The following is a 24,565-nucleotide window of genomic DNA, read 5'->3' as shown; positions in this document are numbered from 1 at the left end:
AATTGTTATAGCCTTTAATCCATTCGCCACACTGGCCCATATGTATGGAATTCTCTTCCCATGCATTGATACCGTACTGCGCTGTCACTGTACTCTTTCAACAAAATCGGTCAAAGCTTTTCGTTTTTTCACAGTACATGTATGTTGCATATCAGATATTGTAATTCTATGTCACCGTAATGAATATGTATTGTCAAGTTGAACCAGTTATTTTTTGTCATGTCATTGTTTTATGGCTGGTAATAACTGAGGCAGTAAATTGACCTAAAATCTTTTTATTACAAAATCCTCGTATGTAGTAAAAACTGATTTACTCAGTAGTTAAACGACATGTGCCTTTTTTTAATTATATCTCAGCATTTAAGTATAGAAATTGTTCCTCTATCTATCCCTCTCTATCTCTCTCTCTCTCTCTCTCTCTCTCTCTTTCTCTCCGTCTCCTGAAGCAAGTCATTTTTTTAATCAGTTTTTGTCATTTTTTCCGTTGAATTCCTTTTTTATATTTTTTTATTATCATATTTTGCTGTCACTATAATCGTAATTTAAAGAGCTGTATGCATACCCTGTATAATACTTTATAAGAAAATGAACCATAGTGACACAAATTTTAGATTAACATTTCAATTCAATGGGAACGATTTTCTCGCGGCGGTTGTACGCCTTCCGCAAGAGGAATTTGACAAGATCAACGACCAGGACACCGACTTCGCAAATGGTGATCACAGAGAAACCGATGTAAAGACCAAGAAGACCCCCGATGCCGCCAAGCAAACTTTCGATCTGGAGATGAGTAGGAGAAAAAATAGAAATAGCAGGAAAAATGGAAGTCCTGAATGTCACTTTATTCTTATTATTCCTCCTCTGCTTCGTATGTGTCCAGCGCTCACTTCATGGGCATTCCAATAATAAACACCTATTTTCATTTACAGGAAATGTTCATATTCTTTTTAATTTTCAATTAATGTAATGAACACAATATAACATAAAGACAAATTAATAGCAAGGTATTATCGGGAATAAGGCGTATACCTTTAATAATTCCCATCTCACTAGCAAATGATTCCGCTTTTATCCCAATAATTACATTCAATGTTTAATAAAAAAAAAATTGATAGATCATGGCTTGATATTTTCTATCTTGTTTATATTATCTTCAGCGTCATCTCCCTAGTCGCCAAAATTAAAAAGTTAACCCTGACGATAAGGTATTTTTTTATTTACATAGGGATGCTGGTGATAGAGATGATCAAATATAACACAAGCAAATGTATAAAATATGGAAGTCGAAGTGAACATACCGTGTACTTTGGTTTCTGGATCATCTGCTCAAAGTTGAGTTCTTCAAAGTAGATCCGGACTCGAGCTAGATTTCGACTGTTGAACAAAACAAATCAGAGAACAGATTGGGCTCTACCGCAGCACTTCATATATTAATAATAAAAAAAATAATAATATGACAACTTAAACTTAAACTTAAATCTCACAATAGCGATGCTCATGACGCAGTAAAAAAAATAAAAAATTATTTATTTTAAAAAAAAACCTTCAAAAACATTCGCGGCCCGAGAGCCGAATTGCAGTTTCTTTTACATAGTATACATCAGTGACAAAGTAGAATTACACGTAAAACATTATGCATGGTAGCATTATGGTAGTAAAAAATGGAATTCTTTTGTACATATGATATATAATTGTGCTTCACGACCATGGCAAATTATATACAGAAATCTGAATTGTATTACCATATTTGCAATAAAATTATATATTGAACTTACACAACTTATGAATAGCCTACATTTTTTATATTCAAAAGAATTAAAAAAATAGAGTAGAAATAGTCACATATACATGAATATTAGTACAAACATTAAACATTAAATCATTCGATACACTACACGTAATACTTAGCAGTATACAACAATTATTAACAGTATGCGACATTGAACAAGTATGTCTTGAGTGCGTCTTATATTCATTGACAGATGACAGATTACGTATAGATTGTGGCAGTTTGTTCCAAAGTAATGGACCGGCATGTGGAAAAGTCCTACCCCCACCCCCTCCCCCCCCCCCCCCCCCCCAGAATTTCGAGTTTGTGGTACAACCAGTAAAGATGAATTCTTGAAGGATTGTTTAGGTTAATTAAACTACGATTATACTGAGGGGCAGACCCAGTAAAGAATGGAAAATGGCAGGAGTACTATACGATATTGAACAGGAAGCCAATGGAAAGACTGTAATATTAGCGTTATATGGTTTCTCTTATAGGGGACAAAGTATAACAAGACGAGCTGCAGAGTTTCGTAATCGCTGCAGACGGGAGACTTAGGCTTGGGCTAGTTGATAAAATAATGAGTTACAGAAGAAAAATCTGCTTCACCCCAATCCATAATTCAGCATACAATATTAAATGTCTACCTCCCTGTCACTCGTCAAGTGCCATGTTAACACGTACGGGTACATTCGCAAGCGAGCAAAACAATAACAATTACATTTTAATAGATGGTACGAATATGCTTTTACAATTATAACACACTAGATAAGTAATACAATTGTTTATGAAAGCACCTCGCTGCCGAATACTTGAATACAAATTTCATATATTCGGTCACCTCGTTACAGAAAAAGAAGGAAATTCAAATGTGTCTTGTGGCCCACAATTTCCTGTTTCTAAGTGTTGCGAGCAAGCGAAGGAGCATAGTAAAAATGTAATCTCGATTACATTATGCGGGCATCTTGCAGCATGTATGTGGCACCTGACGATGTTTGGCAACTCGTTGCCTAGATATCGGCATTCAGGCGCTTCAATGGTTGAAATCATCTTGTTTATAAATGCTGCGAGCGAGCGAGCGAGGAAGAAAGACGTTTGATTATCTTTGAGATTCCCCTCATGGAAATGTATAGCGGTTTTTAATATACTATTTTCACGAAAAAGAAATTGACCTCATTTCAAGAACAAAAATTGTTGATATAACTAAACTTCTCTCGCGGCACCACTAGAGATTTCTTGCGGCAACCCGGTTTAAAAACGGTCGAGTAGATATGTCACCATACTGTAGATGAAAAGGTGCATGTTCTGACTCCCGGCAACTGCACTAACGTCCTTTGATGTAACCAATTCCTTTGTAGGCACATAAAGATGTTTAACCATGTTTTGATATGCATTTACTATGGAATAATACTATTAACAATAGTAGGCTACTAAGATTTTGAGCTGTCCCTCCTCTTTGATCAGGGGGGGGGGGGGGCGTTTCACAGAACATGTCATCAGTGACAGTTAGTTTTTGTTATAAGCTACTGAAATCCTTGATTCTGATTGGTTATCAGCAGATTCGTCACTGATTTTTGTCATTTGTCATTGAAAAAAGGCTTTGTGAAACGGATTCCAGATTTTCATCTCAAATACAGTATGAATATTTGGATTTTCTCGTTTAGACTCCTTACCTTGTTTGTCCATGGTCATCAAGAATACGCCTAGCGTTGCCATTGGTCAATCTAGTTTTCAGGTGACCCTGGCGTGTGATCACGTGAGAAATAAATAAACAAATACAAAAAAGATTAACTTTGTGCTCTGTAATCTTTTGATACATTTTAGAATGATTTATTGATATGAACTTTATTTCATTACCCATTGATTATCATCTACAATAATGGACAATGTTATTTGATAAATTCACATTTGTTTGGTTATCATGCCAAATCAGCTTTGGTTTACACCATTTTCATTGAAACAATTAAATACATGCTATTATGCTCGATTTGGTTTTGTTTATAGTTACAAAATTATTATCCCCTCGCCGACGAAGTCAGAGGGGATATAGAAACGCCGCCGTCCGTCCTTCCGTCCGTGTGTGCGTCCGTCAGTCCGTAACAAATTTGGTTTCCGATCGATAACTTCAGTAATGTTTGACGGATTTTAATGAAGTTTGATATGAAGGTACATGATATCAAAATACAGGCTAAGTTCGATTTTGGAGTACGTAGGTCAAAGGTCATAGCTCATTATGCGAAAAAATACACTTCTGGTTTCCGATCGATAAATTCAGTAATGTTTGACAGATTTTAATGAAATTCGATATGAAGGTACATGATTCAAAATACAGGCTAAGTTCGATTTTGGAGTACGTAGGTCAAAGGTCATAGCTCATTAAATATGCGAAAAATACACATCTGGTTTCGGATCGATAACTTTAGTAATGTTTGACAGATTTTGATGAAATTTGATATGGAGGTTCATGGTATCAAAACACAACCTAAGTTCGATTTCGGAGTATGTAGGTCAAAGGTCATAGCTCATTAAATAGGCGAATCTGGTTTTCATTTGATAACTTGAGTAATGTTTGACAAATTTTAATGAAATTTGATACGAAGGTACATGGTATCAAAACACAGCCTAAGTTCAATTTCCGAGTACGAAGGTCAAAGGTTATAGCTCATTAAATATGCTAATCTGGTTTCCATTCGATAACTTGAGTAATGTTTGTCAAATTTTAATGAAATTTGATATGAAGGTACATGGTATCAAAATACATGTACAGCCTAAGTTCGATTTCTGAGTATGTAGGTCAAAGGTGAAAGGTCATAGCTCATTAAATATGCAAAAACATCAAATATTTTCGTATGAATGTTCTCAAAGAGCATACCTGACCCAAGTTTGGTAGCACTTGAAACATTTTCCTGACAGCTGCCATGATTTTGTTAGGAAATAAGTATTGTGCAAGTATGTTTTGTAAGCAACTCGTGCATACTGAGATGGAAATGAAGTGTTAAGGCAGCGTTTACCTGAAAAATGAAGGAACTAAGAGATCGATTTAATGACAAAAAACGAAGATGAATGGATGTTTGAATTGTAATCCGTTAGATTGATGGTGGACAAAAATGTAATTGAAAATAGGATTGGTTGCAAACTTATTTGTCACAATAGGATTAACGGTTGCGAAGTTATTTGTGACAAGAAAGTCTTGCAGGTAAACATTTAATATTTGTGACGGACGCCGGACGGACGGACAGACAGACGCCATTTGGAACCCTTAGTTTCGTCTTAGCCTTTGGTGGGAGAGACAAAACCCGGAAAGAAAAATAAGGAACCAACATGTAAATTGACAATGTTACCAAAATAAAGCACATAATAATAATCAGATGCATGAGATGCTATAAAATCATCACATCAAAGAGTCCTTTTCAACAGTGTTTTCCTTGTTTCCTTTCGTTTCCATGATATTATGAATAAAAAATATGAAGTGATAATAATATAATATTGGATGGCTTCGAGTGTGATACAAGAATATATTGCTCGAGCTATAACAATATTGGACGAGTCAAAGACGAGTCTAAATATTGCCCTAGCGAGATGACAAAATTTGACATTATCGGTAAATATCGCTATGTTTTCGTGTGATATCGATAGCGATAAGAGAAGTTCCCGGATGACTGAGCAATACAAAAACAATAATGATCAGTCATCCGGGTACTGTGCTAAAGATATTAAACACACTGATTTAGTGTACCACTTGGAAGCTATGAATAGATAGTAATGATAAGTAATACCTCGTATCGTTCTGATGGCCAATGTGATGACGTCGCAACTGTCGCAAAGAGCGTCTCCCTTGAAATAAAGTAAATGAGGATAAAGATCAGCCAATGATTCATCAATGATTCGAATCACAGCAATGAATATCAAAATTAATTGAGTTGGCTTAATAAAAGGTTGGATAATTGACATTTGTATACTCTATTTACTATATACTCAACATCGATTTGTAAGATACCAATGGGTAATATCTTGTTTGGTAAGATTGGTTTGGAAATTACCGAACTACAAATACATCCAATAATATAACAATCTGAGAGTTGGGTAAAATGTGACTGATGATAGTTCGTCAATCTAGTTTGCCCAACCACATAGCATTCATATTACCCAACATTAGTTGGGTAAAGTTTAACCAACAGTTTACAGGTCAGTATGCTGCCCAGGGTTGGTTAAAAATTTGTTATTTTTTTGCCCAATTCTTTCTGGAACTTGTTTTTTGTTTTGTTTTACTTATTTGGACAGACATACCGATCTCCCAAGTACTGTACTGTCAAAGTAAGAAGAAAAAAATACGCACACACTTGCTTTACAGTGGTATATAAGCGAAACTTTCGTTAGAAATAAAAGATATGAAAACAGAGCCAAAGCTCTACTTACTCGCAAGCGATAGGGCAGTTACATGATGACTGGTCTTCATGAAAGTGTTCTATAGCCTGACGACAAACCTCTGGAGAGGAAAAAAAATAATGTCCGTGTTGGGAAAAATCAAGACTGTGCACTAAGGCTACCAAAGTGGGGGAAATGGCTATACTATTGTATACTATACTATACTATTCTTGGACATGCATTTCTTCCTAGATTGAGAAAATATGTGACCAATTAAAGATAAGTGACCGTTTAAGAGAGGTGGTCACTAAAGCAGTGGCGGATCCAGGACCCCTCCCCCTGGTTTAAAAAACGTGTAAAAACACGTTAGTTTTTACATTTTTGGGGAGATGCCCCCCCCCCCTGGCGGTTAAAGGAGGGGGTGCAAATTTTAAAATTTTCGAGCCCCCCCCCCCCCCCCCCCCCCACTGAGCGCATTATCGGCCGGCGCGATTTTCAAATTTACGGGAGCAAAAAGAAAAAAAATTAGGCCCCCACCCCTAAGAAATCCTGGATCCGCGCCTGCACTAAAGTGTGACTGTAATGATTATAGACAAGAGAGAGGTTGTCGGATCCACGAGAACATGAGGCCCCCCCCCCCCCCATCCCACCCGACCAATCAAATCTGTTACATCGTTAGAAGACACGGAGAGAGAGAGAGAGAGAGAACAGCACGTACCCAACCGAGATTTATCGTTATCTTTATTTTATCAGTATCTTTAGGGGGAGGGGCCTATCGGAGAATTTCAGCCTTGTGCCCCCCCCCCCCCCCTCGAAAAATACTGGGTTCATATCATCAACTGCAGAGAAAGAGAGAGAGAGAGAGAGAGAGAGAAAAGGAGAGAAAAGGAAGCAATCGAGTACAATCGCCCAGAAAAGGAATAAATCTAAAAGTCATTATTTGTTCCCTACTATTTCATAAGTATTTAAAGGGAGAGTCCATTCTGATATTAAGTTGTTTTTATTAAATGAGAAAAACACATTATAGAATGTTTGATCAATATCCGATTAAAATTGGACAGTTTTTAATTATTTAAGTTGTCATCAGTGAAATACAAATTGACAACAATGCTACGTGTCTTGCGAAAAGTGCAAATGGGAGGGGAGCTCGCAAGATACGTCACAGAGTTTCCAAATTGTGTTTGATTGATCTTACCTTCAAAAATCATAATTTTATTATTTTAATCAGTTTTCGCTCTTTCACTAACATATTCCTCTTATTTTTCTGCTTCGATTAAAACCAAAATAATATCAGGATGGAAATGCCCTTTAAAGCGGGAATGGGGCGTGATGAGAAATTTAAAGGAACGATAGTTACGTACGTTGAGATTTGTTTCGTGCGCCGCACATCGTCTCGTTCATTATGATGTCCGTAACGCACCCGCACTTGTCAAAAAGCTGTTGCTGAACGCAGGACTTGACGCACGCACGGGTGGTGTAAGCATATTCTTCCGACATGAAGATAGTCCGAGTTCCTTCCGTACAGTTGCCATGGGGATGGGGAAGCCGGTTGAAGTAAGACTAGTATAATAATGAAGAAGAAAAAACATTGACATCAGGGGTGGTACTAGGCTTTACATTAGAGAGCACATATCTATACACAAATATATATATATATATATATATATCTCTCTCGTATAAGAAAGCAAAATCAAATACTTAGTATCCACATTTTCGAGGAAAAATGGAATTATAAAATTATATAGGAAGTCATTATTGTAGGCAATAAGCTCCTGAATACTACAGACCCAGTCGATTAATATTTTATTGAAGCACATCCTATACGTAAGGTAATGTAATAAATCCACTACGTATTTATGAGAACACAAAACGACTCACTCATATACCTCGGTCAAATTGATTTGCACTTCTGTCGCCTATAGTTTGTTTAAAGGGGAAGCCCAGCCCGATTTCAAGTTGGTGTTTAAGGCTAAGTCCACTCTAAAAGTAATTTGCTTTAATAGATGCAGACAACAAAACTCATATAGCAAAAAAAATCATGTAATCATGTAACTAATAAGGAAGTTATGATTTGTTATGTATAAAAGTATGAAAAACTATGGATCTTAGAAAATCACTACACAAATTGCCAATTCGGTTATCAGTACATGCATATCACAACATGGTTTAACAACAAGTCTTTCGTCTTCTTTGTGCCTGGTTGATCGTCAACTAAACGGAGTTAAGTCTTTAATCAACTCTGTTTGTTGCTATGGCAGGCAGCGAGTGAAATCGAGTTCGTTTTATCAAATTATGGAAATGCAAACATAACTTTAATCAAACAGAACTCTGTTATTCCTGGCTCATTTTTTCCTGATTGAGATGTCATATGAAAGGGCGGAAAATGAACTTTCTAGAAATGTGATTTCTCTTTGAAATCCAGATACCGCCCGCTAATAAATTTTTGGTACCCTCTCTTCAGATTGTTTATATTAACTCATGCGTGAAATATGCTTCATATGAGTTGCATCAAATGAAAGAGGAGGATCTAAGCTTTACAAATATGTGTCATTTATTAATTGTAATTGTGATAAAGTTATGATAAAACATCGATAATTCTCGGTTTCGTGTTTTTTTTGGGGGGACGCACTGTATAGTATATCAGTTATTAGTGCATCAGGCTGGGCAGCCTGGGTATGGAAAGAGCCAACTAAATGACTAGAGCACGCAGGCCATGCTCCCTGGACCCACCCTGGTGCAACCAAAACTGATCACAATCTACGGTACAATAAATGCAGGAACATAATTATAAATATCAACGTACAACATGAATGCTAAAAGGAAAGCGGGTCACAGCTGTAAAGTAAATTGAACCAAATGGCCAAACAATTTAACATTGGGGAGAAAAAACAGAAAAAACAGAAAATTGCTCTGAAATAAATATGATGAGGTCCGTAAACTATGGTGAAGTTCAAAATTAAAACCAGAGAATAAAAAACTGAGAAACAAAATAACTTAATCCGTATTTGCTTTATATTTTATTCCGGATTTAGAGAAGGTCAAAAACAAATCATATAGAGCGATGTGAAAATTAAACACAGAGCCTTTAAATTTAAAATGCACTTAATAGTGGGCAGGTATGAATAGTTTGTGAGTGTTTTTAATTAAAGTCGAATATAAATGGATTAATTTGATAAATCAAATAAATAACTGAACAGTATCATGGACGATACTGGACATGTTGAATTGCATTATATTGAAAGGTGTATTTTAATTAAGCATTAACGGATATATATATATATATATATATATATATATATGTACATACATGTATATGATTTTAAATAACCGCTGCATTAACGTGATGGATACGTTCAATAATGTAGCTGCATGAAAAACTGTGACGGAATGGACTAATTGAAGGAATTACATCGCACATGAAAGTAGTCAATTACAAATCCTACAAGTTAAAATGACTCCCAGTGTCGATGTTTTGTGGGAATTTTCCACAATTTTATATTGTATTCTTCTTGGCATATCTGTATGATGAAATATTTTGCTATTGTATGTATTTTCTGAATTTAATTTAAATGGTTGCAAACAATCTATTCTACTTTCCCTCTCCTCTTGTCATTGTCTCCCTTTCCGTCTCCCCTCCTCCCACTACCCTTTCTCTCAGGGGCGGCCAAGCGACTTCCAAAGTGGGGGGGGGGCACCAAGAAAAAGGGGCATTTTATGGAGAGAAAAAAGGGCACCTACAAAGGGAAATCTTAAAGCGAAAATATACCATTGTTTTTAGACATTGGTATATACCCCTACATTGTGATTACATTATCAGGGATTATTTCAATATTTGTTTCACAATATACACCGTACAAGATATGATTTAAGCATCATATTTTGCAGCTGGGTGTGATGGTCTAAAAAAAATTGCGAGCGAGCGAAGTGAGCGAGGAAAAAGATTAAGATTTGTGAGATCGCAGTTCGAAAAATTACATCTTATAAAGAGGAAAAAACCCAATCCTGATGGGGTTATAAGTACATTCTCTTAACGGAAGACTGAAGAGACCTTTGATAAGAAACATAAATATATCATCTTTAAATGCGTGCAAGCGTAGCGAGCGAGCTTTAGGGGAAATTGCTCTTAGTCGCGTGAAATTAGAGGCGCGTTTAATGATGAGAGGAAAAGGGGACACATATCAGATAAGAAAAGGAGCATGTGTCAAAGTACGAAGAGTAATTATCAGAGGTGAAAAGAAGCACTTATCGCACCTGAAATTGGGCAACGACCAGATATGGAAAGGGCACTTATGTGAATGAAAAAGGGGCATTATAAAGGAAAATGTGCATTTGTTGAAAGAAAATGGGCACCGATCAGATTTTAAAGGGGCATTTATGAGAAGGGGAAGGGGCTCTTTTATTAACGGAGCACTTTTCATAGGAAGCGGGGCACTTATTAGAAAGGTAAAGGGACACATGTGAAAATACAAAGTGCGCTTATCCGAGTTAGAATGGGGGTAGTCATTAAAAGGGGAAGATGTACTTCTTACAAAGGAAAAGGGGCACTTGTCACAGTAAAAGAGGCACCTCTCAGATTTAAATGGGGCACTTATCAAAAGTGAAAGAGGGCACTTCTTGTACCTGAAAAGAGGCGCATACTATATAGATTAAGAAGGGCACTAATGAGAATGGAAAATGGACACTTTTAGCAAAGGAAAATGGGAACTTGTCGAAGGAAAAGGGGCACGTGTGAAAATAAAAGGGCACTTATCAGAGGTGAAAAGGGGAAGGGGCACTGTTATAAATCAAAAGGGGCACTTGTCAAAGTAAAAGGGGCACTATTCCTATGGAAAAAGGGGCACTTCGTACAAAGTTAAAGGGGCACTTTTCCTATGTAAAAGGGGGCAATTTCGGGTGCTTGAAAAGTGGGGGCACTGTGCCCCCTCTGCCCCCCCCCCCCCTCCCGGAGGGCCGCCTCTGTTATAATAATAATAATAATAATAATAATAATAATAATAATAATAATAATAATAATAATAATAATAATAATATGTCTTTTTTTACCCAGGGTAGCCTCATCAGTATTCATACTGTTCTCCCTGAGGGCCCTGCAATCATATTATCTCTTCCTTCCTTTAATATTTCTCTCTCTTCTCTATACACACCTGTCAGCCCTAATCGTATTATAGCCAAATACAATAGTAAATGTTTATTCTATGCGCTACCAAAGCTGTTTTCATGTTGTTTAAAATGAATTGTATTCATTTTTAATAACCTCTGCATTTATGTGATGAATAAGTTTAATAATTTAGCAGCATGAAATACTGCGAGGGCGAGGTCTAATTGAAGGGATTACATAGCACACGAATGTAGTCAATCGCCGATCCTATCAAGTTAAAATGACTAATAGTGTGTCGATTTATCTTAATTGGGAATTTCACACAATTTGATATTGCATTATCGTTATAATGACATATTGTGGTAGTATGTATCGTCTGAATTTAATTTCAATTATTGCAAAAATGAGAAGCAATCGATTTTAATCTTCCTCTCCTCTTGTCCCTATCTCCCTTTCCGTCTCCCCCTCATCCCTCTTCACTCTCTCTTCCTTCCCCATTTCTCTCTCTCTCTCTTCTCTATACACACCTGTCTCATGCCGATATCTGTTGCCTGTCCTGTCGATGCAACTACCCCATCGTCCTCTGGGAAGGGGAACACGTTAGGAGGATGAATGGCGACTCGAACCCCCGCCTCTTGGGCGAAGAGCCCCACGTATTCCGGCTGTTCAGTGAACAGTGTCAAGTGAAGACCTGTATGGCCAATGAAAAACATCATCAGAGGTTTTATATAATCATATTTTCTGGTAGTGTGATTTCCTTTCGTGTCACCATGTTGTTATTTTTTTCTTTCCGTGTATTGATAATAATAAATAGTAGTTGACATCTGACAATCGCTTTTCTTTTTAATATTCGTATGTCTTATTATACACATATCAATAACTATTTACATGTTGTATGAACTGGTTTATATTAATTTACATGCAACCTTTCTGTCTCTGAAAAATTTCATGTGGAATAATAGCTATTACAAAGACTTCCACAAGTGATGATCGACCTACATGTACACAAATAAACTTAACTTGGGACAATGATATCAGAGGGTTGTTCAAGGATAAAAAATGTTTAAAAGTATGTTGATAATTGACACCGGCGTTCTTATGAATTTGTTTACAGGTAATTATCAAAATTGGATGCTTACAGACATACTAATGGGAAATGACACTCAACCTCCCATCCAATTATAACAAGCCTTCATATGAGGTTCATCAGTGCTTTTCCAATGAGGGGCAAGCACCCATGCCTCCTGTAAGCATAATTAATAAACCTTAAGTGGCGTTCAGAACTGCGTCGATGAACCGTGATGGTTTTTGTTATTGTGATTTCTGAAAGAACCTGTATTCTCATATAACCATAATTGATTAATCTTCAGTATCGTTCAAATAGGCCGCGAAGAACCGTGACGGTTTTTGTTATTGTGATATTTGAAAGAGCCTTTGTACTGTTACACCAAATTATGATTGGACATGTTCTTTACAATTTGCAAGCTATGAATTAAGTAGGAAATATAGGAGTGACTTAAAATTCAATGATAATTTTTGCCTTTCATTAAAAAAGCTTGATTAACATGCAAAGGAATCTAAAAACGTATATATGAACTCCTCTGTTTGCTTGATGATTTGATAGCGAAGATATTTTAGCTCCTATGTTTAATAGGAATAAACAATGTTTTAGACAGATGTAATGAGACTCATTGTTGTAAGTTAACTATACACTGCAAAAACAAGGGTGTTAAATTCAACACCATCGGTGTTAATTTTAACACTTTCCCGGTATCTATATCAGAAAACACCAGCTGGTGTTATTTAACACCAGAGTTTGGAATTAAACAATTCAATTCCACTCTTGGTGTTAATATTCGACAACTCCTACTGGTGTAGATTAACACCAATATCTGGAATCATAACAAATTCAATTCCCCTTTTGGTGCTTGTATTCTTGTTGATCCATTAGAGATTTATCTATGGGTTTCTAATGGTCCCACATTCCATATTCCCTATTATCGACCATTATCGACCAGGGTAGAAGAACCAGTGTCAATATGATAATTCATAATCGATGTTGGCAACTGTCCACCAATAGGTATATTCTAATCTCCTTGCATTAACTTCATCACACTTTGAAGTAAATTCAAGATAAACATTTAAGTGATACAGGCTGGTACACGAATATATAATAAACATGCATGACGTTTCTTGGTTAGTAATCATATAATCAATATATCTATTGCTAAAACGTTAATGTAATTGTAACAAGATCGGACAAATAATCTATCGGTCAATAATTGCCAAAGGAAAATACAAATCACGAAATTGATGTGCATTGTCATAATTTGCTTAACAAATCATGATAAATGTATTTTTCTGTGACCACGTGTAAAGTAATCATTAAGCGCGCGTACACTTTTTGAAAACTTATTCGTCCAATCAACCGCCTTAAACGAAATCACGTGATGATACTTTCAACACCGAGCATAAAACAACACCACGTTACTTAACACCCAGTAATTATTAATGCATGCTTAAATCTGACCGTTGTTAAAAATAACACCACTGGTGTCAAAATAACACCAATGGTGTCAAAAAATTCAACACCATACTGGTGTAAGAATTCTACACCCTGGTTTTTACAGTGTACCAACATATGAAGAGTTTAATTCCAAAAGGAGCTAAATCCACTTTTGATGAAAATTGAGTCATTGATATCAAAACATTCTGTACTTCAGTACCCGTCTTTCAACAAAAGTATCTACCTAAATTTTGGGAGCAATAATATTTTTAAAAAATGCACCTTCTAATATCACTTTTCAGAAGACGCCTGTACAAAATCTGGTAAACAAATTATTTTTTCTCTCAAGTTACAAAAATGAATTTAGCTCTTTTTGGAATTAAACTCTTCATATGTCAAAATCACTAAACAAAAAGATGCAAGTCAACTTGTCTATATTTCATTGCATTATGTACTAGCTGATGAGTATCATTGTGGAGTTTAAATGAACTTGAATTATAGAACCCACAGACATCTTAAGTATCGGTATGTAGTATTTATTTTTTCTTATTTATGAAACAATCAGAACGATTCAAAATTCACTAGAGGGATTACTTATGACAATTTTGTACAATAATCTGTTCCCCATCTACTACAGGTATATACATTTGAATGATGTAAAGATATTTGTTTAATTTTTGTTTAAACATTTCCTACCAAAATACTATTTTTTGCTCTGTGTAATATTTCTATTGAAAACAGGCATTTAACTTGCATTCGTGATGTCATTGGTCTCACAATTAAAAGCAAATATTGTTAATATGCTGTAGAGATGGCATTGATAATGAATCCAATTATATCTGATCCTCCGCTTTTATTTGATGCAACTCATATGATGCATATTTCACGCATGAGTGATTAAAAGCAATTTGAAGAAAGGAAACCAAAGTCATTTGGCGGGCTATATCTGAATTTCGAAGAAAAATTCACATTTCTAGAAAATTCAGTTTCTGCCCTTTCTGGCTTTCATATGACACCTCAATCAGGAAAAATGAGCAAGGAATAAAAAAGTTCTGTTTGTTTAAAGTGATGCTTGCATTTCCATAATTTGATTTTAAAAGTTCGTTTTCACTGGCTGCCTACCGTAGCAACAAGCAGAATTAACAAAAGACTTAACTCCGTTTCATTGACAATCAGCAATGCATGAAGTCTTTCGTCTATGTCTGATGTTTATATCTATCGATTCAAAAGTATATGTTTAACCCGCTTGTTCGCTTCATTCGCTCGCAACTTTTAGAAATAGGATAATCTTGGGTAACGAGATGCCTGAATATCGTCATATTCGTGTATCGAGGTGACCGACTATAATTTTTTTTTGTATTCATGTATATTCTGCGGCGAGGAGCCCTCATACATTATTTTAAATCTTATCTAGTACGTTGATTTCAGCCTAAAAAGTATACCCTATTTAAAATATCACACTTGACGAGTACCAGAGGAATACAAAAGAATTCTAAAAACGGTGCCGTGATTAAGAAAAGGTTAAAAACCGCTGTTCTACCCTATTCTAAATCTACAAATCTTTTGTTAACACCGTAAACTATCAGGGAATAAGGCCAAATTATATTAAAAAAAACATGTTTAGCGTTCTCCTTTTTTGAAAAATAAAAAGGAGGAGGCCATTTTTTCTTTTTTCCCCCAAAAATGGCCGCCCCAAATGGCCTATCGGTACATTTTTCCTGACAGTCGGGCTATTTTTCAAGATGGCCGCCGGTATTTTTTATTTTTTAATCATAAATAGGTCATTCTAGCAGTATGTTTTTCAGGTTTTATTTCATTGAAGAAGAAGAAAAAAAAAAAAAATATATATATATATATGTTTTTTTTTTTAATGGCCTAATGACAATGTCCTTGACCAAAAAAAAATCATTCATTCTCGTGGCTGTTCAGATGCTATCAATAGAGAATATGACTTTCATCATCGATACGCGAGTCAATTCTTTTCCTCCCGGCCGACTTTATAATTAGATCTTTGTTTAGTAACTTGGTAACAGTGGAAGTTGATAATATTGAAATGATAAAAGAATTGGTAAAACCCGGAAAGTTCTACATAATTAATGATTGTAATATTTCGATGACTGCCCCCTTACAATTCAATTTTGTATATACTTTATAATAAAGAGAATTGGTAAAACACAAACAGTTATACATAAATAATTGATGTAATATTCTTAATGACTACCCCCCTTACAAATCAATTTTGTATACACTTATTCCGGTAATAATCTCGATATTGAAGCAGCAATTTTTCTCATCCTAATTATGTTTATCTGTCGTTTTCCTCTTTTACTATTCCACGTTGTTTTGTTTTGTTTCCAAATGTACACGTACATGAATTTCATCATGATTTTGTATCCATACATATGTTCCTTTTCGACTTCCTTTCTTAGATTAAATGAACTGAAAATTAAAAAAATGATAATTGCTTAAATAGACATGATAGGGATGAGGATGATATCGATGATGATGAAAAGGATGAGGAAAAGTTCATGATGGTATCGGAGAAGAAAAAGAAGAAGAAGCAAGAAAATATTAGGCTAAGGATGATTATGATGATGATGTATTTGTCATTCTAATTAAAGTTCTTACCGTACTGTGCCCCTGTTTTTCCAGTCGAACGTGCTTCAGTGCTGTTTCCAACTTCTCGGTTAAATGTGAAGCAGTTGCCGTAGTATTTGTTCTGAAATTGGTGAAAATCCCTGCAAATTAGGAATAAAACAAATTAATATACTTCGCGTTAGTACGTAAATGATAACAATTAATTATGTTTTCCACACATTTTGGTACTTATGTTATACATTTATAGTATGATAAATATCTGGATATTTTTCTCTTACCGTGTTTAATAATGGATGATACCAAAGTTGCAAACACATTTCGAATATTTTCTATTAACTACTTAGGTCCAATCTATTTTTTTGTTTTGTTAAAGATACTATGTCCCTTTTGCAGCCAACATCAAATTCTGTAGAACTTTGCAGGAATTATGAATATGTCATGTATGTCCTATCTGTGAAATTTAAACGTTAGCAGTGTTCTAATATTCAAATTATGCAAGGAAATCCGTTTACTTGCTAGACTTCACTGTTACCGTCACTATTGAGTGACTGACTGGCTTTTTTCTTCTTTGGCAATAACATACATAAAACGAGCTGTAAAGGGTACATGAGCATTTGTCTACATCAATAACCCACTTCTTGTAATGGCCAAAACTAAATCTTTCAAATGCCGTTGGAATTTAACCTTTTCATTTTTTGGCCTGCAAATTGGACCTTTAAAGGAATTATATTTTAGTACTTCTTTCTTTGGTGATTTTTTTTTTAAACCACACCCACTGCATATGGCCAAAAGTTAGTGCATCAAACAAGTAATGGCTCTTTTAGGCCAATCGCATGGGCTATTTCTAGATATTAGCAATTGGAGAAGAAAAAAAAAAGATAATACTTACTAAGGGTGAGATTCAAAATTTATTGATCAATATCGACCCGAGTAATTGTTAAATTCTTGTCCCTTCGGTGGTAATATGTTATTTTTTTGGTTGATTTTTTTAAAGATTTTTTTTTTTTTTTTTTTTTTTTTTTTTGGGGGGGGGGGGTATATTGTCAGTCTGGTGTCGGTATGTATGGTTTGACGGGAGTATCAATAAAAGGCTATGTTCGCAACGTAAACAAAATGCAAAACAGGTGGAGAGATAGGCCTAATAGATGGAAGTTCGAGGGGGAGAGGGGAAAGGCACACTTTTTAATATCACCGATGGGCATATTTAAAGGTAAAGACCGGTAGTGGTAAAATTGCGGTTCAGGGGTTTTGGGTGCAAAATATCCATTCAATATTGTATAAATATTGCCTTCAGAGGTTTAGACGGCAATACTTCAACCTAAATTTGCAAACAACAGAAATATATGCCCAATTGTTGAATGTTGAAGTGCATTCACGATATCTATCCAGGCCGGATCGATATGATAATTTAACAAATATATCAGACAATTAGTAGGCGGTTTCCCCGCAATCATCAAGTATTAGTCAAAACATAATCTTTTTACATGATTGGTAATAAGAGCTTCCGTTTCATGTTTTGAGAGGGGGCGTTTCCGAAACTGGTGGATACCCTTAACACCGATAAAGGACAGTTAATTGACCAAATAAAGAATGAGAAAGAGAGAACTTTTGAAATGGAAATACACTTTTGATACAGAGCAAAACATCGCCTGAAGAGAAAAATACATTCATGCATGTCACGTTTGCACATCAACACGTACAAAGTGATACCAGATCGTAATCTGAGAAGAAAAAATAGATTTTTATTTGGAAAAAGTGACGGGAAGAAGTTGATAGTGACAGAAGTGAGGGTATAGTGAATAATTCTTACGTGTAATTGCACTGGTGTCTATCGAAAGTACACTGAAGTATGAAGTCTTCCGCCTGGTGTCCCATCACCTTCAGTTCTTCCCTTGTCGGGTTGACAACTTCGAGAAGATCACTGAAGTCATCTGATGTGGACTGTTTGTAGAACCCTTCCCAGTCGTCATCATCACTCACATCTGTCCAGTCGTATTCCTGGTAGTCGAAACCGTCGGTGTTCCAACCCGGATCCCACCACTTGTACTGCTCGCTATAGTGTTCCCGAGCGTCAGAGCTCGAGTCATAGCTACTACTAGATCCGGTATCAGGAGCAGAAGCCGATGCTAATTCTTGCTCCTCTTGCTCCTCTTCCTCCTCTTCCTCCTGAGACCACTGCGATGACCAATCGAACCACCAGGAGTAGTCAGCGTCACCTCCGTTCACACCCAGATCGGCTTGAATCAGGCTTTGGAAGCGAGTGTGGACCATGGCAGAGCGTTTCATCTTGTTCATGTTGCACACGGTGACTGCAGGAAACTGAAGCTCTGTCCGAGCGACCACGTCGATCTGCGTCGTGTAAGGGTATTTACTAAAGTCGAGGAGCAGTAGGCTTCCTTGCCACAGGAACGCTCCCAAAGCGACAAGAGTTACGAAACTCCAAAAAAGCCTCGACATCACCGATGTAGAGGTGATGATTCGCGGAATGCCATGGGCAGATGTCACACCACTGTAGTCGATCAGGACTGCATTGACGGAGTTGAGATGAGGAAGATGCTTGTCGGTCCTTATCAGGAACAAGGAATCCCTTTTTACCCTTGAGTGACAATAAGACATAAGCCGAAAGAATGTTTTAGTAATTTACCTATAAACTCTTTACATATTTAATTTCGTTTATCATGCTTGAATTGCGTTACTGCTGATTTCTATACATTATTTGTTCATATATTGTTTTGATGATAGAAATATTAGGCTAAGATTGACAACGCCAGATCTCCTTTGTGTGTTATGACTTAATAATTGGGAATCAATCCTGTTGGGCTCGGTAGAAGCAGAGAAAATCTAAATAGTATTCAGTAAAACTTATACGAAAATAACAAGAAGAATAAAATGCTATCGAGATAACTTATGATATGGGATTTCACGCATTAGCAATGTGGTCATATTTTTCGAAATTCTGTTCCACCATCTGAATTGACAAAACGAATAAGTAATTTGGATATTAAACGAAATTATATAATAGTTTAAGCCTAGTAAATATCAGAATCAAAATAATGACCTGGGAAACTACGTGTTTTTCATGCAGTTCACTTGATTTGAATTTGATTTAATTTCTCGTAAACAAATTAACGAAATACGATTAAAGCACACAATATGAAATGTATCTTCCTTGTATTTATTGCAAACATGAGTAATAATTTTGTCGACTTCATACTTACATTTCCATAATGAATGTGTCTTCCAGGTTCTTCACAAGAACGTAGTTTCCACCTTTGACTGCTATATGGAGAGTATTCCGATTCGTATGAAATGTTGATATCCAGTCGTGTATCGATTCCCAGATTGATCAGAAGTCAGATAATTTTAGTTCGTTCGGAGCAATCTAATGCACTTTGGTGGAAATCATCGTCAAATGACCTATGTCAATTTTTAGATTTCAATTAGGTGCGCCCGCCCTCGCTAGCACTTTCTTGCATCAGCTTTACGACCTTCACACTACTGATGTTGCACAGATAACAAAAGGATTGCGCGAAGCACCGTTCCACCGTAGTGTGCGCAGTGACAGTGGCAGATCCAGGGTGGGGCCCCCTCCCCTGGCAAAAACAGGTATAAACAAGTTAACTTTACCTTCTTTTTTTTAAAGACGGGCCCCTCCCCTGGAAAAAAAAATGGTCACTACCCCCTCTCCCACACATAGCTGCATTACTACCCTGGCTGTGTATTAAAAGCTGTGCTATTGATACTCAACATTTCAAACACCACTGTACAAAACTCAACTAATTTCTCTCAAAATCGGTAATTTAGTGCAAATTGAGGACACCTAAATAGCAATAAAATTTTCTTCAAATTACCGATGTTAGAAAAAATAATTTAAACATTCAAATCGTGATTCTACGGTCAAACTTGCCGATAAACCACATCGTCTTTATTGCGTGCATTTGTGTGTTATGTGTGTATGGACTATTCGTAAGTGCAATTCTGGATTCTAACACGTAGCGCAGTGCTAAAGGTCAATACGCATTAGCATTGACTCTCTTTGCTTTGAGGGAGTGCCCTCCCCCTCCCCCGTTGAGTAAAAAGAAAAAGAAAAATAGTGCCCCTTACCCCCCCCCCCCTTATTATTCGCCGGCTGGATTCGCCGCTAAACACCGGTTGGATCCGCCCCTGCATAGTCAGAGGCGGATCTACGGGGGGGTAGGGGTTTAACCCCCCCCCCCCCTCCACCTCGGGCTTCCAGGTGAAAATGTAATGTGCATAGAAAAACGCCGTTATCATGCATTGCTTTTTATGGTCTTCATTGTGCTAGTAGATGCCAGGAAAACATCACTTACGGGGGTTTCATATTAATAGCAACAAATAAAATTGGCTCGCCGCTACGAATAACGACTCTGATTTAGTATTAATATGATTAGCGACCCTCTTCTCCGATTATGAATAGCGGTCCTTACGAAGAATGACCCTTGTGGTAAAATGTGATTGTGATTAATGTCTCGCCACAGAACTTTAGTGCCGGGCTAAGATTCGAATCCTCAAACCTTGAATTGAGAGTCAACTAATTGAGTGGACATCTATTCCACAGCACCTCCACTGAACCACTTTACCATGACACCTCGAGAGTGCTTTCGAGAGTCGGATGGCGTGTCAGTATGAATTGATGCAAATATGTACACGTTGGAGTAGAACTCCTACTTTGACAATAGTATTGGCGAGGTGGTGACAAGTGATTTGAAAGCTTTATTACGTGCTATGTAAATGGAAGGGATGATATTCTGTAAATAACGTTGACAAAATTAATGTTAGGGCTACAGTGGTAAAGATGTGGTGGAACATTACAATTCAAATCAATTTAAAAGGAAATAAAAGTAATCACCCCCGGAAAGATTGACATATTTGCCCGGCATATTTGCTAACGTGCCACTAAGTGCTGATTGCAAAAGTAGACATATATTAAAGGTACTATGTCCCATTTGCAGGCCAACAAAATGAAAAGGTTAAATTCCAACGGCATTTGAAAGATAATACTAATGTAGAACTTCTCTAAAAAAGGTGGGGTTGAAAATGTCTTCAAGTTGGAAAATAACGACTATTAGTTGTCAAATTGACTTAGGAGCTATAGAGCCAATGAGTAATAGTCTTGTTTTTCAGACCATTGTACCGAATGGTCATACGTTTTATGCTGCGGAAAGATTCAATCAGTTTAATTTTGGTCATCACAAGAAGTGGGTTATTGATGTAGACAGCTCATTTTATGTATGTTGTTACCAAAGAAGAAAAAGAGTCAGTTAGTCACTCATTAGTGTTTGACAGTGAAGTCTAGCAAGTAAACGGGTTTCCTTGCATAATTTGAATGTATGGACACTGCTAAGGTTCAAATTTCACAGATAGAACATGCATGACATATTCATAATTCCGGCAAAGTTCTACAGAATTTGAGGTTGGCTGCAAAAGGGACATGGTACCTTTAAAGGAAAATGCAAACTTAACAGCTAGACAGGAAATCTTAAAGAAAGCAGGAAAATCAGAAAAGCAGACTTGTGACAGTCACAATGAAAATTAGTAACTCAAGTTCGAAAGTTGTAATTCGATATAGGTATGGCAAGGGGCGGCAATCCAGGGGGTACTGGGGGCACATCCCTCTCCCCTCACTTTTTTTAGAGGGGGATCGTCCCCCCCCCCCGGAAAATTTGAAAAAGTGCCCCCCCCCCCCCAAAAAAAAAAAAAAAAAAAAAAAAAAATGTGTAGCAAATACTGAATAAAGACTGCAACACACCGTTAGCCTAGGCTCTGGAGGGCCCAAGAGTGCAGTGTTTAACATCCTTGATAACAACGGAATATAGATTTTCCGCCCTCGTATTTCGTCTACCCGGTCATGAAAAGAAATCGCCGCCCCTGTGTATGGCTACTTCAAATTGGTAGAATCACTAATGTCACTGTCACGTAGTGCCGGACAACTTTCCCATTTGCATTTTCAAAAATGCATTTTCCCAAAATATATATGACTGAGGGGTCATTTGTTAATGGAGGACTTATAGTAGTATGATATTCATAATATCCATATCCCCCTCCCTCCCCTATATCCGTACTTGGTATTATATAGATTATCTAAATTGCACTTTAATCATAATAATCACTCATTTATGTACCTTCCTAGCAACAGCGTTGCTTGGGTGAGTAAACAATCATACCATTCGAACGTGTACCCTGTAGTCATGTTTTCCATCACACGGCCTTCACACATTCACAAAATTAAGAATACGATTTTTGGATGGACGCAGGGTAAAAATAAAAAACTGAGTGTCTACTTAATTGATTAATTCCCAGGGGTATACAAACTTGTTACAAAAGGCCAAAGCAATTATTTATGTGTAAAGGACCGGTTTATCTCACCTCTCGCTTCTCCCGGATTCGCTAATCCCCCCCCCCATATCTTCCTCTCTCTCTCTCTCTCTCTCTCTCTCTCTCTCTCTCTCTCTCTCTTTCTCTCTCTCTCTTTCTATATATATCTGTCCACCTCCGATAATTGCTCCTTTCCCAATTTGAGAGATGCTCCTTTTACTTTGACAAGTACCTCTTTCCCCTCCTGTTAAGTGTTCATTTCATCTCTGATAAATGCCCCTATAAAAATCTGATCGGTGCCCTTTTTCTTTCAACAAAAGCCCATTTTCATTTATTATAAATGCCCCTTTTCACATCAGGTCAGTACCCCTTTTCGCTCTGATAAATGCCCCTATCAAAATCTGATGGATGCCCATCTTCTATTCTCATGCCCTTTTTCATCCCTGGTGAGTACCCTTTTTCAGGTGTAAGAAGTGCCCCATTTTCATCTCTGATAATTACCCTTTGTACTTTCAAGCTGGAGGGGGTGACGAAATGCGAGGGATGAGGGAGCATGGTGAACGAGAGGGGTGAAGGTGACAGAAGTGACTACCCCCTCACAGATAAGTAAGCACTAAAAAAATTTTTTTAAAAATTTAAAAAAAAATTGCCCCCCAAAAAATTTAGAAATTGCAGCGGCCGATATTTCCCTCCCAGCCCCTCCCCCCCTCCCTCCGTTTTCTTTTTTTTAACAAAAAATTTAAATTAATGTGTTTTTACCTGGTTTTTGCCAGGGGAGGGGGCCCCTCCCCTGGCAAAAACCAGGTAAAAACACATTAATTTAAATTTTTTGTTTGCCAATGAACTTCACAACAAATTTTAATAAGTGGTTTATTGCATTACCAATATTAAAGCTGTAATATATACAGGGGAGTGTTTCACAAAGACTAAGATCGACTTTAAGTTGGACTTAACCATGGCAGGTCATTCATGCCACTGGTTGCTCTCACTATTAGTCTCTAAATTATGATCTTTAGATAAACAGAAATTCAATAATGACCTAACAAAAAAGTAAATTCTGTAGATTTGTGACCATAATTTGTTCGTCCCTTGAGAGACCAATGCCAGTAAATGGTGAGAGCAAACTATGGCATGAACGGCCTGCCATAGTTAAGTCCAACTTAAAGTCGATCTTAATCATTGTGAAACACCCCCTGGATTGCTATTAAAAATCAAAACGCATTGAAATCACTCTGCTATATATACAAAGAGGCTATATTTTTTTATTAAATGTTATGAAAACTTTAGCCTACATGAAATTGTGTTTCAATCCTTTTCTGAACTATTTGTGTATGTGGAAGGAGAAAAATAGAGTGAGTGAAAATGAAATTAATTAATTAATAAGTACTGAGTGGACATGCCAAGAAAGAAACCAGACAGAAAAGTGTTTTGATAATTAATTAAGTACTAAAATCATAGTCTGGCATCCTGGTAGAGGAGAGTGAGAGTTGTAGACTGGTGAAACCGTGAAAGTTTGAATGAAATTTGACAAAAGATGAGAAAGTTATCAATTTTGTAGGTACGAGACCTTCAAATTGATTGAATAGGTAATTAGGTAATGTCTCTGTGATGTAGTGACAAACAATTCTCCCATGTTTTCCAACACACAAAATGATTGAATTTCAATTTTGTTAAAGATGTATGACTCAGGAGTGTCTTCTTTTTTTTTTTACTTTCGAGCACCTATAATAACATGATATCCATAATATATTTTGATTAGTGCACCAAGGGAGAAGGCACTTAGGAAAACATAAATTAATGATATTTTTGTACTTAATTGGGCGAGTAATCAGTCGACAATCCACTGACCAAATTGCCAATTTGCACTTCGCATAGATTTCTATCTAAGTAT

At 36.6% G+C, this 24,565-nt stretch overlaps 1 protein-coding gene across 1 annotated transcript; it reads right to left on the bottom strand.

The window, feature by feature from the left end:
- Positions 1 to 612: 612 nt before the first annotated feature.
- Positions 613 to 19,564, bottom strand: LOC100890654 (degenerin deg-1-like). Its single transcript, XM_030976376.1, has 6 exons — positions 19,557 to 19,564; positions 18,180 to 18,934; positions 11,762 to 11,925; positions 7,557 to 7,696; positions 1,299 to 1,374; positions 613 to 780 (listed from the first exon to the last, which is right to left on the bottom strand). The coding sequence occupies exons 1-6, from the start codon at positions 19,562 to 19,564 to the stop codon at positions 613 to 615; spliced, it is 1,311 nt and encodes a 436-aa protein (XP_030832236.1).
- Between the last annotated feature and the right edge of the window lie 5,001 nt (positions 19,565 to 24,565).

This window comes from Strongylocentrotus purpuratus, unplaced genomic scaffold, assembly GCF_000002235.5.
Source record: "Strongylocentrotus purpuratus isolate Spur 01 unplaced genomic scaffold, Spur_5.0 spur5_scaffold_9, whole genome shotgun sequence".
Classification (NCBI taxonomy): domain Eukaryota; kingdom Metazoa; phylum Echinodermata; class Echinoidea; order Camarodonta; family Strongylocentrotidae; genus Strongylocentrotus; species Strongylocentrotus purpuratus.
This window is presented reverse-complemented; position numbering and strand designations above follow the sequence as displayed.